General features: G+C 43.3%; 1 protein-coding gene across 8 annotated transcripts in view; it reads right to left on the bottom strand.

Moving 5' to 3' along the window:
• Nucleotides 1–18634, bottom strand: part of col25a1 (collagen type XXV alpha 1 chain) — a 134555-nt gene that overhangs the window by 10862 nt on the left and 105059 nt on the right. For 6 of the 8 annotated variants that reach the window (XM_076972413.1, XM_076972407.1, XM_076972408.1 and 3 more), the window contains 15 exons: nucleotides 14456–14488; nucleotides 14270–14305; nucleotides 13003–13047; nucleotides 9814–9876; nucleotides 8980–9048; nucleotides 8244–8288; nucleotides 8079–8123; nucleotides 7808–7885; nucleotides 7379–7402; nucleotides 2370–2414; nucleotides 2132–2176; nucleotides 1959–2039; nucleotides 1781–1843; nucleotides 1637–1687; nucleotides 1168–1194 (listed from right to left, as the gene is read on the bottom strand). In XM_076972413.1, coding sequence (XP_076828528.1) covers nucleotides 1168–1194; nucleotides 1637–1687; nucleotides 1781–1843; nucleotides 1959–2039; nucleotides 2132–2176; nucleotides 2370–2414; nucleotides 7379–7402; nucleotides 7808–7885; nucleotides 8079–8123; nucleotides 8244–8288; nucleotides 8980–9048; nucleotides 9814–9876; nucleotides 13003–13047; nucleotides 14270–14305; nucleotides 14456–14488 — 750 coding nt within the window. The remainder of the gene's footprint in view (nucleotides 1–1167; nucleotides 1195–1636; nucleotides 1688–1780; nucleotides 1844–1958; nucleotides 2040–2131; nucleotides 2177–2369; nucleotides 2415–7378; nucleotides 7403–7807; nucleotides 7886–8078; nucleotides 8124–8243; nucleotides 8289–8979; nucleotides 9049–9813; nucleotides 9877–13002; nucleotides 13048–14269; nucleotides 14306–14455; nucleotides 14489–18634) is intronic. The other 2 variants (XM_076972409.1, XM_076972412.1) reach the window with 2 other exon arrangements.

Below are 18634 nucleotides of genomic sequence, written 5' to 3'. Positions count from 1 at the left end.
CAAAGCCCAGCAAAAAAAATACTCCCAAGAGAGATAAAACATTAAATGCTTTCTGATATTTATCTGATATTATCATAAGATGAAAATGTGGAAAAAACAGCAGCACCATTGGATAATGTTACATTGCTGTATAATTGTTATACTGCTGTCTTTAAAATCAATTGCAGTCGAGTTCTGTAGAAGCGTATGCAGATATTTTGTGCTGTATTCTTTTATAGGCACATGTTTAATTAAAAATACCACCAACATTTTCAAACCCTGTTAAACACACACACACACACACACACACACACACACACACACACACACACACACAAACACACACACACACACACACACACACACACACACACACTTTCTGAAAGATCTGAATTATGGCGACTTTAATATATATATATGTGTGTGTGTATTAAAGTTGCCATAATTCAGATCTTTCAGATGCTGGGTGCTATTATGAAATATGCCCAGAAAGCAAATAGTTTAACTGGGTGTTTCAGCTCTTTTGTTGGGTGTGAAAAATGGAAGCCAATATTGCAAATGAGAATATGGTTCACTGAGCAAAATGGCCTGACTAATTAGATTCAACAGATTTGACTGCACATTCTTAGTCAGGAACATTCACATTTTACAGTGTGCAATTGGTTGTAAGGTGTTTTCTACAAAAATTGCAGCTCACTTTCAAAACAGTTGAAGAATGTTTTAGTATTTACTGTAAATAGGCAACATTATTTATTTTGTCAAAGCAGTTAAATTGTTTCTGAATTTACTGATAAAGTGCCAGGTGCTAGAGTATGGACCAGGTATAGCAGGCAGTTCAGCTACTCCTCAAACTCCTTTAAGAAACCACATCAGCACTGAGACTGAAAGGAAGTGATTCACGGAAGGTTTTATGGCCGCATTTGTGAATATTTCGGCACTATAGTTTAAAATATATTTGTAGAACAATTACATTCTATTTCTTTTCATACAAAATAATTCATGAAAAATGTCAGTTATACCACTTTTTAATCTGCAGCTTTTATGTAATGTATTTCTACACTTTCAAAAAGTGATGGGGACAAAATCAGCCATTTCAGAAAAGGGCAGGAACATGTGAGCAGTGTGAGCACCACAAAGGGCGTCTATGACTAGGCATTTCATAGAAGACTTTTCTACTTGAGTACTTGCCTTTGGTCCAGGGAATCCATGAGGTCCCTGAGAAACAGGTGAGACAGCCATTAGTGCTTTTTCCATCATTTGGCTTTACAACTGAGCCAGTAAGACATAATTTTTGGTCAAAACAGACGTAGAAAGTGTTGACGTAGTGTGTTGCACAAAACAGGGACATAGAAAACATGTTTCCAAATCACTGCTTTGCATGAGATATCTGGGCTTGACGTTTATCTAATCTGCAGATTGTCAGTGATGAACTTTTAAACTGATGATAAATTCTTACATAACTGCTGTAATTTATGAATTCAAATAACATCACAGAATGTCATTTAAAGTCACATACTTAATTTGCGCTTGACTATGCAAAAGCCATGCTATTATTCATCTATATTAATCCTGTGGCTTGGGTAATCAAAATGTAATAGTAACTATCAGCCATCGTAATGTTTCCACAGTGGTGACCATGTGGCCATTTAAAACTCACCATTGGACCAGGGGGCCCGTGTGGTCCAGATGATCCAGGGGGGCCTACAATCTGTCATTAGAGAAATACGGTCCGTTAGTGCTCCAGCACAGTCAGCTGTTGATCATGCACTTTGTTTGGACCCATTGGGTCTGCGGTACTTACAGATGGTCCTTGAGGTCCAGGTAGGCCAGCGTCACCTTTATCTCCTTTTAGCCCATTCGCACCCTGTGTACACATCAACGTGAAAGATCTGAGAACTGGACTACGGCACTCTCTCAGAACACCGTGCTAAACCCGTGACGTGTGAGGAGCGAGTGTGACATGGAGGGGGTTTCCTTACCGGCAAGCCTGGCACACCAACTGCTCCTTTTTCTCCTGATATTCCCGGCATTCCCATGTCTCCTTTTGATCCCTTGTAACCCTGGGAATAGCATATAGATTTGTAACAAGATCATGACATGCCAAGGAAAACTACTAAGTTACTGAGAGCAAAACCCCCATTTATTTCTTTACCCTCTCGCCATCAAGTCCTGGAGGTCCTGGTAGGCCTGATTCCCCCTATGAAAAGTATATATATTATTTATGTAGGCCTGAATTCTGATTACTTTAGCCTGATAAATAATCTGTGCTAATAATCTTCCGCATCTTCTTAATAGATTCAGCTCTTGGACACTGGCGTTAAATGTTGTTTAAATCACACTTTGTTTAAATATTCAGACTGAGCTTTGAGTCAGTTGAGCATAATTCATACCTTGATGCCCTGTGGCCCAACTGGTCCCGGGGGCCCAGGGGGGCCCTGAATGAACAAATGGACAAAATCATTAGTTACAATTAGTTGATTTTCAGAATTGCAACTTATTGCATTATAGCAGGAGTGGCCAACCTGCAGCTTGCGAGCTGCATGCGGCTCTTTGCCTGGTTTCATGCGGCTCCCCAGCCGGTCGGCTCTCACCTGCACTAACGGTCTGTGTCGTGGCCCGGTTACCTCATCAGCTCTGAGGGCGACACACTGCTACACCTTCGTGGTACGCGGTTTGTTTACAAGCCTAGCGAGCCGCTAATACTTTTTAAACCGGCGTAGTGGAAAACACGCATTAGACTGTCTTCACACGCTCACACGAGTTACTAATTCGCCAACTACTGGCGATCGATCGATCGCGATATAATACATGTCCCTGTATTGTCACGGTGACAGCTCCGGACCCTTCGTGCCGCTACGTTGTCTGCGTGTCGTTATGTCCATATTTGTAGTTCTGTGGGTGTGGGATGTTTGTGAGCGTGTTCGTAGTCGCACCTGTGCCTTGTCTCAAGATCACGAGGATTTGTGTTCATCACCTATTTAATGTGCGTTCACGCAGTGTCTTGTGCTCGTCTTTGTCTAAAGTTCCGTGTCAGCGTGAGTGTTTTTGTGTGCTGCTCGCGCTCCGCCCGGAGCTTGCACGTCTAAGTCTTATTAAACGTTTGATGTTCACCGTATATGTCGTGGTGCCTGCCTCCTACACCACACGTTACAGAAAGACGAGCCTCAAAAGAAAGTATGCCAGGATATGCCACCCGTGCACCAAAGGGGAAGAGAAAGATCCGGCATCACCACGGCTCTTCCCCCGTCCGGCGCCGCGAAGCCCCCGTCACCGAGCAGGAGATGAAGCAGGACCCTGTTTGTGCTTATATGCTCTGCGCGGCCCGAGAGACGGAGGACGCAGAGCTGGCAGAACACTTTCGCCAATCCGCGGTGCGGGAGGAAAAACACCCCCCCCCCCCCCCCCCCCCCCCCCCTGCATCCCTAGAGCTGCCACCCATGGCTGTGGGCAGCTGTGGGTTGAGGGAGGTGAAAACCAAGCCCCAGCGCACGTCTTCCCCCGTGCGTGTGCCTGAGAGCGCAGAGGAGAGGAGAGAGGAGGTGTTTTTCCAGGCGGCGTGGAGAGAAGGACTCTGCGCACTAATGCGCGAGACCTCCTCCCTGGCTGAAACTGAAGAGGGCACAGAGGACCCGCTCATGGTTTATGCGGGGATGGCGAGTGCCAGCCCTCCCGAAGAGGAGTTCAGGAGTGAGAAGGAAGGAGGAGCCAGCTACTCTCCTTCCGTTTACTCTGCGCCGACGGTATATTACGGAGAGGAGGGAGGAGAGGTCAGCCCCCCTCCATCGTTATACTCAGGCCCCACTGAGTGCTATGGGGAAGACGAGGGAGAAGTCAGCCCCACTCCGTCGGTGTGCTCAGCCCCGTCGGGAGACGACGAACAGGGCGAGGAGGACGGTGACGTCGGTCCCCCTCCGTCAGAGGGTCCTGTCCCCACCGCACGTTACGGTGAGGAGAGTGAGGAGGACAGCCCCCCTCCGTCGGTGAGTTCGGTCCCGACCATGTATAAGGGGGGAGGGAGCGGACCGGACAGTCCGCCTGCGTTGGAGAGTGAGGACTCCTTTGGGGAGGACCCTATGGAGCTCTCTCGGTGTGAGACCCCCGCCCGGTCCATGGACTGGAGCGTGGCCGAGGAGGAAGAGTCTGCAATGGACACCACCCCCTGCTACCGGATCCAGGGGAGGCTGGCCTGGTAACGGAGAGGCTTCCCGCGGGGGGTCCCCGGAGAGAGGGAAAGAGCGCCGGCAGGCTTACAGTGCGGCAAGCCCCTACGGCACTCCCGGAGGAGGGAGCCGCGGACCTGGGAGGAAGACTGCCGCGAGACCCGCCGGTCGCGCTACCTCCAAGCGGTCTGCAAGTCGCGCTGCATCTAGCGGGGAGGGTGTGGCACAGGCGGGGGGAGAACCGGCTTCTGCAGCGTCTCCAGCCCCCGGAGCTTTCTCGCCGCTGCAGGCTTTGCTCAAGGCGGGAGGCCTGACTCCGGTGATAAATGTCTGTGTACCTTTGTTTTTGTCAGTCCCAATGTTTCTCCCGAACCCACTGTTCCCGTTTGTGCCCTTTATGTTCAGCGTCCCTGCATGTTTGTGCTTGTGCCCAGGGAGGGTGTACTAGAGCTGTTCGTGGCGGTTCACGGTCACAGCTCCGGACCCTTCCCTGTGGGCGTGCCGCTACGTTATCTGCGTGTCGTTATGTCCATATTTGTAGTTCCGTGGGTGTGGGTTGTTTGTGAGCGTGTTCGTAGTCGCACCTGTGCCTTGTCTTGAGATCACGAGGATTTGTGTTCATCACCTATTTAATGTGCGTTCACGCAGTGTCCTGTGCTCGTCTTTGTCTAAAGTTCCATGTCAGCGTGAGTGTGTTTGTGTGCTGCTCGCGCTCCGCACGGAGCTTGCACGTCTAAGTCTTATTAAACGTTTGATGTTCACCGTATACGTCGTGGTGCCTGCTTCCTACACCACACGTTACATGTATGATGTGGCTCTTTGCCGTAACACAGTAAAAAAAAGTGGCTCTTGGTCTCTGACGGGTTGGCCACCCCTGCATTATAGTGACACATCATTGTCAATCATTGACAAAATCACACATGTATGTATTAATGGCCTTAGTCCAAATAATATTCATTCCAAAACACAAAATATCACAAAACACACACACACACACACACACACACACACACACACACACACACACAAACCACAAAAACATTTAGTTTTAAAGCATGCTTCACATCTTCAAAGAATGGGAAAACATTAAATTATTAACTTAACATGATTTCCAACTTTGTTTCAAAGACATGACGAGATGTGGTTCACAAGTCCTGCATGGTTAAAGATGTTGAATATCACCTGCAGTCTTGCTTCAACCACAATACTCCACTCCATGTTCCCAGTTTTGTTCATGGTGTAACTCTCATGAAAGGGCCCCATTCGTTGTAGTTGGGTTATCTGAATAATGTCTTCCCATCTTACGCAAACTCTTAACGCTTGCTGAACACGCCACCATAACTGTTAAGATATTTTTTTGGCATCCACAAACTTTTTGAAAAGATCTGAAATTACATTTGTGTAAATGTACAATACTTATTGTGATTTGCTGTTGAACAGGTTTACCTTTTTTTTTTTTTGCAATTCTAACTTTGATAACTTTGGGAAACATTCAAGCTTTGACCCGCCCCCATCCTCCCTCAAGCAAATACTTGTGCAGACAGACATGCTCTCAACAGCTCTGACTGCATGAGAAATCTGTTTACAAAGCACGAGGATCTACAAAATGAGGAAGACCGTGTTGTACAGCGCCCTTGAGAGCGGCAGCAGGCGACTCACGCAGTTTGCAGGAACGAGTCGTGTAAACACTGGAGAGTGCAGAGACGGCCCAAAGTCAGAATGCATGCTGGGAGATGAGAAATGGTCTGACTGGTGTACAATAAATATCCCAGTGCAGTCTCTGCCTTTTGTAATAAACTGTCTTCTGAAGGCTGGAAGAAACTGCAGCCTCTGAAGGCTTGACAAAAACTGCACTTAGGCATATAATATAAAACTTCTATACCATTCAGACATAACTTATTTTCATTAATATGGTCATTTCTGCATGCCCATGATTGGTGCAGATCAGAAAGACACATTAATCTTCACAAGGCTTATCACACATGTGTGAAAACACTGCCACAATCAATGCTCAAATACTCAAATCCTCATTTATTGTGAAAAAGAAGGGACAGGACTATCAATGAAGTGTTAGCTGTCTTATCCACACATTTCAAGTTACAGTCTTTGATAATGCACGCCTGCCATTGCATTGTTCTCTGGGGATAATCTTGGCATGCTTGGAAAATGAGCTCCAAAATGCTCAAAGTAGGGTAAAGTTCAAGGTCAGACATGAACGTGGCTCATGACCTCGACTATATCCTGTAGCACCGAATGGGGCCTTAATCAGAGCACGGCTCCCATAGCGAAGGCGAGGACAGGAATTCGCTGAGTGAAACGTAAATATGTTTCTTCAGCGAGAGGGCTGCCTTGTTTCTGTGGTGAACATTTGTTTTTGTGTGAGACCACATGTAGCACAGTGAGCTCACAGAGTGCCACGCATGTTTTTGGTTGACAACCATGTAGGCCATGCAGCCAGAAGGATTCCTTTTTTTACTTCAGGGGTCTGGAGCGGTTTTCGTTTGATGGAGTACGGGTCAGGTGGTAATAAGGACAAAGTAAATGTTGTTTCAGTCACCAGTAGAGCAGCTGAGTCTCTCAATGTCCCTTTTTTGTTGCTATTTTGCAACTTGCGTTAGTTACGGAAGATGCAGAGCAATATTCACTCAAATTAGAATTGATTCCATTCTTTCTTCTTCTTTTTTTTACTGTGCCTGACTGGATTTAATTGCCAAAGATGTATTACAGTTTTCAAAAAATGTAAGATTTTGGCAAGATAAGAAACATTTGCTTATAATCATTAAAGGCATTTGAAGAATTGAAATGGGTTTATAATTGAACGTTGCACTTACACAGTGTAAGACATCTCCCTCAATGAGTCATAAGTCTTCATGCCAGGTACAAAGAATGGGACCCAGACCTCCCTTATCCTCTTATCAGGGTTACAGGGGTCAACATATGTCTCGGATATTACAAAACTCCTACATGGGAATCTCAAAAGCCTTCTGTACTCTTCTCAAGTGTCAGTCTTGCCTCTAAACTGTGAACTTCACAGCTCTTAATAGCTTGAAGGCTACTCTGTAATATGGTAACTAGAATGTCAGATGTTAGAACACGCAACGGTCTCTCAGCACAGACGTGAAGTTCGGTGAATGGGCAGTGCAGTATTAGCAGAGGGACACATTCATGGGGAGAGGACTGGGTCCATGCAGGACATAGTACAGTACTCATATAACACACACAAGACGGAGATTTATTACCGTCACTGTAATAGCAGTTATCTTCTGCAGACAGCCCCAGGGCAGGAGGAGGTGAGAGATAAGATTACTAGTTATGTCAGCCCTCTTTCACGGAAGAACAAGTACTTTTTGCATATATCATTTAAACAGTGGGCAGTGACCTGCAGTGAATTTTGTTTGGCGTGCTGTACATCAAAAAACTTGGTGGTGACAGTCAAGCTTTAGACAATCAAATGACAAACCAATAACAGTATACAACTTTAACTGTTTTACCAATTTTTTGGAATTTTACCAGACGTTTGGTATAGCTATAGAACGATCTAGATCTGTGATGCCAAGAACATAAATATTAGACTGACAAATAAACAGTAAGCATTGAGCAAATCACGTCAAATATCTGACGGACCCTTATTCCACCTCGTTGATGAAGAGAGGGGGGCGTCTTCTAACCTGAAGTGCTTCTTGAATGTTTCCGTTGTAGTCAATGATTTCAGTGGTTCCCTGGTCGCCCTTCTCTCCCGGCGAACCCTGCGTAATCCCCACAGACCCGCCACAGAAGTGACAATCTACAGATGGTAATCTACAAATGATAATCTACAGGTAATCTACAGCCTACAGTAGTGCAGCTCACTGATATTGCTACATTCGGCTGGATTGCTTAAACTTCATTGAAAACATGACACTCTATTCAACATCCATATGGTGGACGTTGGACACTCACTCTTGGTCCTGTGAGTCCCGTGTCCCCTGTGTCTCCACCATCTCCCTGTAACAACAAAAATGAGGTATTGCAAAACAATATATATTCTAATTTGATAGCAAATAGAATATTAAAATCAGCTAGTGGAATTGCCTTAATAATAATAGCAAAAGCTTCATTATTGACCTTTGACCCTTTGAGGCCTGGTGTTCCTGGATCGCCCTGTGCCCCCTGTTATGACGAACGGAGCAAATTTTCTGTCACAAATACACTTGCATCTATGGACTGCTAACACTTTGTGCATAAAACGTAATTATGTAGAAAAAACGTATTAGCCTCTAGAGTATTATATTATTATCTATTTCATGTTTGTATATAATCACAGCTAAAGGCCGATTATTTAATACCTGTTGTACTTGGAAAACGTATTACTTAGTTGTGAGGCTAAGTTTTAATTTGAGAAATGCGAGTTTTCATTTGAGAAATGTTTATATTGATGTAAAAGCCACACATACGACCAGCTGTCTATACAAAAAATAATTAGCTCACAGATATTTCCAAAAATGGAACCCTAGTCTCTAACTTCTTCAAAACCAGTAGGCTACTTTTCTTTCCTTTAAATGGTCTGGGTAACTAATTACCTTTGTTCCTGTACATAATAGCAAGGGTCTTCATGTTCAGTGAAAATTCTCCAGTTGCAACCCTAATAGAACTCTGCCTCTATCTATATTTAACTGTGCAATTGACTCTGGGGCCATTCAAACATATTAAATTCTTCCAGGTGGAAGTTACTACTAGGGAGAAACAAAATCTCCATTTGTCCTCTTGGTCAAAACCTAGCATTCCTTGTTTTGTGATTTTTTCCCCCCAAGTGATGATCATGGTACCCATCGTCCTCTGTTGAACCCACAACAAAGCTGACCTTTGGCCCGGCCGGTCCCACCTCCCCGCGCTCTCCCTTGCCCACCGGTCCTGTCTCTCCTCGCTCGCCCTGTGGAAACAGATTCATTTACGTGACTTTTTGATCCATCTGGGCTCACCACATTGTTCTGATTCATGAGCCTATAAGACTTTTTTTTTTTTATATATATCAGTGGATACACAAATGGTAAAATACCTCTCATACCCGTTTGAAATATGAATGCTTCCTGGACATTCGATTTAGCTTCAGACTAAATTATACTGAGCTAAACTATTTCCAGGCCTGTTCTTTGTTTTTTTTACAGTCTTAAATCTGTTGTCAACATGCAGTGTGCTCGTTGGCTGGGCCAGTTGTTGGTCTGTTTCTGATATGTATGATGTTTTTTTAAAGAATGAACAGTAGAGGGCAGTATTGAACCACTGATGTGCTTTCAGATTGTTAGCGTCACTTGGGCGCTTTCACGGGTTTGTTCGTCAGGAGCACCTGGCCTTTTTCACATATCTCTCCCTAACACGTGAAGGACATACATTTCCAAATCCACTGAGACATGCAGCATACACAGCCAGTGAGTGGGCATTAATTCTGTCACCATTAATAATCATTTTTCCTAGGTCTGCATTTGACATAACAGAACCTGTGCTATAACGTGACATTTCTGATAGACTTCAGAGCAGACACAAAATTCTCGTTTTAGCTAGACAGGTTTCATTTGGACAGGCTGAAATGAAGAATATGGGTTTTGTAATGAACTGTTTAGCATTTACAGTTTCCAGCCGCCTCTGTAACCCCCCCCCCCCCCCCCCCCCCCCCCCCCGAGTATTTCAGGTTACCCACCTTGGTGCCGGGCAGACCAGGTAGGCCAGGCTCGCCCTGTGGCCCAAGATAACCGGGCTCACCCTGAAGAGAAGAGAATGTTGTTTGAAATGAGAAAAAACACACAACCTTCAAGTTTTAGTGCAGATAATGCACAGCTATAAATAACCATCAAATACTGCACATTTAAATTGAAAGCGTCATCCAGAAATAAATGCTGTGGTTTTTATATACACTAATGGCTTGCTTATCCTGGATGGGAACATTGTGATAAATTTAAAGACGGAAATGAATGTAAATCTGTCATATTTTATTGCTTATCGGTAAGTTAAAGTCTTTATATTTTATTGCTTATCGGTAAGTTAAAGTCTTTCAGGTTCTTTCAGGTGCTTCTGTAGCCCAGACCGCAGCTTCTGGCCTAACTTTGGGACAACGGCTGAGATATGATGATAATGTTCATAATGTGGAAAATACATTCTGCACAATAAAATTGGATTTTGTGCCTCTGAAAAGGATGCGGCATGAATATTACGTTGGCAGGAATGCAGTCCTCACAAAACACAAGTCTCTGCCAGAAGAAACCTGTTCAAGGTTCATGGACAGGAAGCTATTTTCAGATACAGATTGCACAGTACCCGCTGGTCAGGCATCTGTGTTGTTTCTAATATGCAAAACAAAAACAGCTTCAGCCATTTTGTGATGATTGGTGCTATTTATACAGACATACGTACATATTAATTCCTATTTCTGCTTCAGTGCTTTGTGCAACGTTTAAGAAAATGGATTGTGTTAATCGGAGACTATGTTAAGCTGCTCGTTTGATGCTTTCCTATGACACAGGTGGACTCTGCTGTTAGGTTGGAGTGCTTGCTGCTCGTTCTGGACTGTGCTGACCCATGTCTGTGTCCTCGTGGAGGAGGACAGCACTCTCAACGGTGCCAGGTGTCTTTACGCACTGTGTCCTCTGGTCCCATTAACCATTCACTGCGTGCATTTCCATTAAGTACCACCATCATTTCCATTAAGTAGCCGGCTAATTAGCTTCTCATATTGCATGAATGAATTTTCCCCCCACGAAAATGACTAACTTTACTGTTTTAGTTTATAAAACATAAAGGTGACACAACCATCTGCTAAAGTTATATGTGTTCTCAAATCTAGGCCTTAAAAGTCTCTCTCACCCTGCCAGCATAAAACCAGTATTTAAAAGTCTGGGCGGGTTCATGGACAGGAGTATAGCATGATACACAGGGCAGTCTTTTATTGTTACTGTTTGCTATTTAATGACTTTCTTGTGAATTTGAAACATCAGTGACTATGGGTATTATAAGTACAGAATGGCAGCTTTAATTAAAGTATGTTTACATCTATATTAGGTGAATCTCATAGACCTTTAAAATGTAGACCGTCCCATTTCCTGGAACAATTAAGTAACCGACCAATTAGCTGCTTATTTGTTTTTTGGCCGGCCGTGTCACTGCATCAGTAGTTCATGCATGCCAGATGTGTCATTAGCATCTGGACGCTTCCTGTTGTCTCTCAGGATGTGTTAATTCCAGTAAAGGAGCACATCAGAAATCACAACAAGTAGCTAAATCATTAGGTGTGCCCGTATTAACTGTTTACTACTTTGCTAAGAAGCAGGAATACAGATGTCATCATAGCACGATTAAACAACCGACACCAATAACAAACAACTTGACTGACAGAAACACAGATTGGGACAATGTGTGGGAAATGAAGCATTGCCCCATATCCGAGTGACAAGATGTGGAGTGGAATAAACAGGAAGTGCTCAGGATCCACAGTGCACCTCCTCATCTATGAAACATGGCGGCAGTGATAGGCATGATTGCCAGGGACACTTCATTGCTCGGCCGGTGCCTGACGGTGGATGGCTGCCGTGGGATGGATTCTTAATTGAGCAGAAGCTTCTTAACTGCATACATCTGAGCAAATGCCCCTAACTCAAACTAATCTGCTGCTTCACCATACGTCACGGGCTTCAGGACGTTGTCCATATTAAAGATGGAGGTTTTTTTAAGATTCTGATCATTTGCCTCAGTGGAGGGAACTTTGTATAAAAAGGCCAGTGATATCTATATGGTTCACGCAAAGTAGATGAAAAGACTCTCAAATGAGAGCTGGCATACTGTGCTCGTATTTCATCATGTCAGATCCACAGTGCGGGAGTATGAGAACAAAGCAACAACAATCTCCCTGAGATTTGAAGTTGATCTGATGTCTTTTAATTATTTACATCAGACTAATCACAGAAAATAGTTGTGTCTCTAGGTAACTGTGCAGTACGTGAACTCTTTCACATTGAAAAGGTCTAATAGGTTGTACACATGTGAGGTTCAGGAAAATACAAATAATTTGTCCCAGAATCATCAACTCCACATTAACACTTGGACATTAGCACAACGTTGTCAGCATCCAAAAGCAGTCTGCTTGCCAAGTAAAAGTTTTATACATAAGACCAGCAGGTTATAAGCATACAAAAGAGTGCTGCAGCCATACAAGTCAAAATAGCAACGAGCATTATCTCATGCCTGTCTAAGCATTCCTTACGTTCACACGTTATGGCACTCAGGCAAAGGACCGCATGCGTGTAGCACACGCTCGGGACGGAGGCGGAAATGCACACTATTAATTAGACACGCAAAAACTAAAAAGTTTCCACTTTAACAAATGTGCATCACGCAATAAAAACTGCCTAACTGTCCTTTTATGACTGGTGATGGAAGGCTGAATCAGTATTATCGGTGGAAGAGTCTAGACCAAGGTCCATCTTACTTGTTCTGTTGTTTGGGCTACATGAATGATTCACCACAAATCACAGTGGGCTGTTTTTGGCACTTGTCTGCATAGCTAATTAAAATGAATCTTAGTGAGCCCAATCCGTAAATTTAATGAATCTGGTCAACCGTGACAAAAGAAATGGGATCAATATGTAGATACGCTGTCACAACAGATGCAGTGGGATAGTAATGAGCCACTGCACCGCTGCCGCACTGGTGGAGCTACAGATGCATTATGGGATGGAGTGTGCAGTTAAACGAGCTCCTACTGAACTGCCACACAGCGAAATGAACTCCTAATGAATTCAGTTAGCCTTGCTCGATCGATCAATTGACTAAGCGTGAATTAAATCATCACTACTTGGTTTTCTGTGTCGGATCGGGATAGATACACGGCAACGTTTACCTTTATTCCGGGAAGTCCAGGCAGCCCTGGAAGTCCTGGCTCTCCCTACACAGGAAAAGTGCAAGAAATTACAGCCAAGCCAAGCGAAGACTGAACTACTGGCCCCAAGCCTGGAAAAGCAGCTCAGAGGATAAAGGTTTCCTCACTGTCCACTACATCACTAGGTCAAATCCTCTGTCTTTGGCCACCATGACTATCACTGACATTCTGTTCTGACAGCTAAGAGGCAGGACACCTAGAGGTGTTTCAGTTGATGGTGTCCATGGAAGTCTTGCCTTTTTTCTGGGGAAGTGCAATACTGTTGGTTATGGTCTTGACCAGCATGTTCATAGTGAATTATTTACAGCATGTTTATATCGCAAAGAAATCCTTAATAATGATATTTAGACCATGTTCCTGAATTCTGTGGCTACTCATTCTTATCTCTAAAGTCACTATTTCTGTCTTCATTAAAATGCAAATATATGATTATTGCAGTAGGGGCTTCAGTAAATCATAAGAGAATATAAGAAGAAAAGCTGGATCTTTAAAAGCATGAATGTATCATGTCAAAGAAAAATTTTAATTGTTAGTTAGGCATTCATGCTCTATTAAAATTAATACACATATGGAATGTGAGTAGGAACAATTTTTAAAATTGCCATGTTAAATAGATCCCAGACCACAGTTTGAGAGTTGCGCAATTCCACTGCATCTCCTCAAAAGCACTGAAAATATGATGAAATGGTCTCCACAGAAATAGCTACACCCCTAGCCTCACTGGATTTCACTCATATGAATTATTCATTGAAGATTAACAGTTCTTTAATAGACATTTGGAATAAGATATAAATGCAGTGTGAAACAGCATCAAAGTAATGGAAGCGATGGCTGCTGTGTAAAATTCAGCGTCCGTGCTGGGCTTGCTGTGGTAACAGAGCCAGTACAATTTCATTTTGCCTGTATCCTCCATCAACAGATGTGACTTTTGGCTCCAAAGAGTAAACACCAGGATACAATGCACAAAGCAGCCTAGCAATCATAGGAACCAACATTCAGTGTTGTTTCCACATCCATTTTTCATGTATGTTGCTTTGGGTGAGGGAATGTGCTTGTTCACTAAAACTACATGTGTCTGGAACTCTGTCTCACCTCATGTTGGCAAGTGAGAGCAAATGATCACTTTTAAGTTGGTTACTCCATAAGCAAAATTATTCTGCCTCAAATCCAACGTCTGTGCTAACATGTTAAGCACCAAGGGTCTGAGGCACATTTAGGTGTTGTTTACCTTTTGACCACTTCGTCCTGGCTCACCCGGTTCACCCTGTAATGAGAATTTAAATCATAAATCATAACCAAAAGTGACATTACTAACACAGAAAAACTCAATAACATTAAAGTGTATGCTAAATCAATAACACTTTAGAAGGTACTTGCAGCCCTAAACTAGTAAGGATTCTGTAGTCAATTTTACCTTAATACCAGCAGCAGAAGAACCTGCATCACCCTGTAGAATAAAAAATGAAAAGAATGATTTAATTTCACCTTGAGCAAGTACAATTATCATGACAAATCTTATGGAATGAGCTCTCTTTAGAAACCATTTAGACATGCATGCTCCCTTGCCTTTCACCAGCTTCATGCATAACTGAGTATGAGGGGAAGAATACACCTCTAAATGGCACTATAATTTCCCTGTCCTCAGGTTGAGGATTAAGGATAGAATAATATGCCCTTGTAAATACTGTAAATCTACTGTTGGCTTTACCAGAATTTAGCAACAAACAACAGCTTGACACCAAAAAGATTTATTTGCACAAACACATTTGGATTTGTGGACAGTAAAAAAAAGTGTTTAAAGCAACATATTGTATAAGACTATAACTATCTGATGTGCGAGTGCATCTGTGTCCAGTTAAGCGTATGCACTTCCAAGCAGATCACTAACATCCAGGAAAATGTATATTTTGATTGCTGAGTTCAGTCAGGTGGAGAGAGCTGATGTAATTTATACACAGGTGCAGCAGGAAATCCATCAAAGTCCAGCTAACAATAACTGTTCTTTCTGGATGATATACTGTCTGAGAAAGCACAAAAAAGTCCCAGCATAAAAAAGTTATTTATTATTATTTGAAACCTATTCTAACACCTCATCATACCATAAATTTCATTAGTTCCTAAATACATTACAATAATTACAATTAATATGTTTATAATTTCTTGTATAAATCAAAAGATGTATAGTTTGAGGTCATGAGATCACTAACCAATAAAATACTTTACAAACCCTTTTTTGACAGTCAGCAAATGATCAAACGGAATGAAATATTAAGTAAAAGGTGTTAAATAACTTCAATTTCGTGTAATTTCCCACCAGTCTGTCAGGATTAGCTAATTTAAAAAGCAAAAAATGTATTACTGGCGAAATATTGCCATCTATAGGTCTGCTCTAATATTGTCGGTAGGGGTGAGTTGATTTATTCACTGTGAGCAAGCTTTCTGTCAGTGAGCAAGCTTTCTAGTGATTAGCTAGCTCACCGTGGACATGAGTGCTTTTCCTGAAAAGACAACTTCAGTGGCCGTCCACTGAAAGCTTTAGCAGCACTATCACTGACCATTCAACTACAGAAACATGCTTCAGGTTTTTGAATCCACAGCTATAACAATTAAGTTTAGCAGCAGTGAATTAACGAGATGACAACCGAATGGATATTTGCTGGCTAGCTAGGTTACCTAAGCTTGCTAGCTCGTCATTAGCTGATTTAACCTTAAACAAGCAAACACGTATTGTAGAAAACGTGAAATGTTTGTGCTGCGTTACGATGTTGTAATACGAAAGGTCACGGCACCAGATCATCTGGAAATCCCACTGGACTTGCCCATTACTCTGATCTGCAGTCCGTCAAGGGGACGTCCCCAGACCCCTAGCCCCGTCTGTTCAACATCTGGCTCCCCCTCTGCTGTCTGTGCCGAACTTCAGTCAGTATATTAGGACATCATACGTAGGGCTTTGCCCTCTAGTTGTTTGCAAAACACTGTTTCTTTTATTCCATCTGTTTCCAGAGCGGCGGATTAATTGGACGCTTGCTTGCAGAGCCTTCCACTGATGTTAACAGTACAAGCAACATCTTTTTTTGTATATATTTAGGTCTGCCGAGTCATGAACTGACATGACTATCTGACAACTGCCACTGTTTTCTTGAAGTTTTCTTGCTCCTTTTACAGAAACTCGAAACTCCACCTAAATACTTAGTGTTTGCAACAATTTTTATGAACACTGAGAATTTCGTATGACTTAGCAGATTGTTGAAGAAGAGACAAATGTTGTGGTGGAATGTTATGAGAGCTTGGTTAGAATTCAATAACAGTAGTCACTCGGTTATTCGTTTTTTTCTGTGTGAGCTAAATTAGAAATGACACCGTACTTTGTTACAGCCCCAAACTTTGTAATATCAGTACCTCACTGAGTTCACTGAACTCACTGCTGAAAGTCTTTCATGTGCTCTGAAAATTATTACTGTGGCTTGAAACAAATATAACTTTTAAACATAAAAAATCCTACCCATTTCACCTTCAGGGTTTTCCGTCTTTTATGCAACTGACAAAGAATCCCTTAAGATACTGTATTTACATAAAAAAAATGCCTGGCTAGTCTTTAAGAGGCCCATGTTAACTATGTCAGTGTGCAGTCAAAGCACTACAGCCAGATCCTGTAGCTACCTAGAGACACGACCGACTCCTGCACATAGACACACTTGCCTCGTCCGTGCGGTCCTGTTCAGTAATCAGCCTGCAGGGACGTGGCAGGCACTTTCATTGGGGTGTATCATATTTTTTCTTGGTGGAACAACAGAAGCAAAAACATGTGGCCAATAACAACAGTTGGGAGAGGGTTTTGGGGCTGTGCTGGGATGCAATGTGCAAAGGGGACTAGTGGGCAGTAGACAATTAGTCCTGGTGGGAAGGAGAAAGAGAGAAAGGGGGGAGAGTGGGCCCTATGCCTGGTGCTGAATTTGTGGTTCCACTACACATACGCTCCATGCTCAGAAGTTGCAAAGGAATGCCTGCCTTAGCTTTTATGGCAGTCATTTATGGGAGCGCGCAAGGTATATTTAATTGTGGCATTTTTTTTTCTTTCTGGTTAGCCATAAACTGCATTAACAGTTACAGCTGGATATGGCTAAGGATCCCATCCTTCTTAACCTACCACCTTCATGCCTTGTCATTTCCATTTATGTGGATATTTCTGTAAGCTAATGCAAGATGCTAGATGAACCGTTGATGATGAAATGGATGATAAAGTGTAAAGAAAACGTTTAAAAGGATTGTTTTTTAATGGCATGTAGGAAAGTGCAACGCCCTAAGACAATGCTTGTCTCATTTTTACTTTATAGAGCCATATAAACTTTAAAACACCATACATCAAAGTGTACTCTGCTGCACACCTGTTGATTTTTGGCAGACATTTACATCAGTAACTATTCATCACATCTGGACCCAATTGAACTGTCTCTCTTGACTTGTACGATGGAAACTGCAGTCTGTAGAAGTGGCTGTCAGAAATCCAGCAAATGATGCCCAGTACACATTTTAAAAACCTCGCTGTTACATTCATTGCCACCAGTGTAGTCTGCATAGTCTAACATGAAATGTCAGATTTGAGCGCGAATTATATAGAAATGCCAGTTCAGATTGTACAGAGACGTCAGCAGCCGATCAACACAAAAGATCTGGTTTGATAGTGCTGAGCGGTGGTGGTGCAGACGGGTACAGAAGGTACTGACTGAGAAGCTGCTCTGCTGCACTTGACAGTGAGCTTTGACTTCAGAAATTGCAGGTCATTATGTTATTACCAGGCAAAGCGCCTGACGCTCTCCTGACAAGCTGAGAAACCTAAGCCTGCATACTTGACAATGCAGTATCCAAAAGTGTGAAGGGAGAGGACCGTGTGAGAGAGGAGAAGCATGCCCAGAAGCACTCTTCCATTGCACAAAACACATTGGACTGCATGTTCTGAAGCCGTTCTGTCGGTCTTGGTGGCAACGACCTTCTAAGCTCACGTAGAAAGGAGAAGCAGCCGCCGATGCTATTGCAGAACTTGACTCTCATTACAAAACATTGCACAAATGCACGCAATCTAGGTCTTGACGATCAGTGACCGAAGTGTTCTTTTTCGTTTTCATTCTGAGAAAGGCAGGTGCTAGCTGACACTAGCTCTTGTGCACCCTGGTGTGCCTGACCCCGCGTGTCTGAAACCACGCAGTGACTACCTTCTGGCCCAGAAGCTCAACTACTGGAGCGATCACTACTGGTTAGAGTCAGCATTAGAGCTGTAGTTATGTTGGACCACTTGCAATGTTGCTGTTTGAAACTGGGCTCTTGATTGCTCGGAACGGAACATGAGAATCTGGAGATGATGAGGTTCTCGATGGTTCAGAGGAGAATGTGGCACCGCCAACAGCCGCTCGCTGCCAGACGCCAGGGGTCGGCTTTGACCTCGTCATCGTGAAGCACAGCCTGGAGACGAAGCAGCTGGCCAAGCCTCTGCCCGTCAACAACCTTTGTTTGAACCAGTTTGAGAGTTTACTTCTGCAGCTTTTGGGCTAGAACAGCGCTCTTCCATCTCTGCAAGCTCGGGGATTCAGGAAAGTTG

Source organism: Brachyhypopomus gauderio, chromosome 14 (assembly GCF_052324685.1).
Source record: "Brachyhypopomus gauderio isolate BG-103 chromosome 14, BGAUD_0.2, whole genome shotgun sequence".
Taxonomy (NCBI): Eukaryota; Metazoa; Chordata; class Actinopteri; order Gymnotiformes; family Hypopomidae; genus Brachyhypopomus; species Brachyhypopomus gauderio.
Note: the sequence above shows the minus strand (reverse complement) of the source record. Positions and strands in the feature narration are given on the sequence as shown.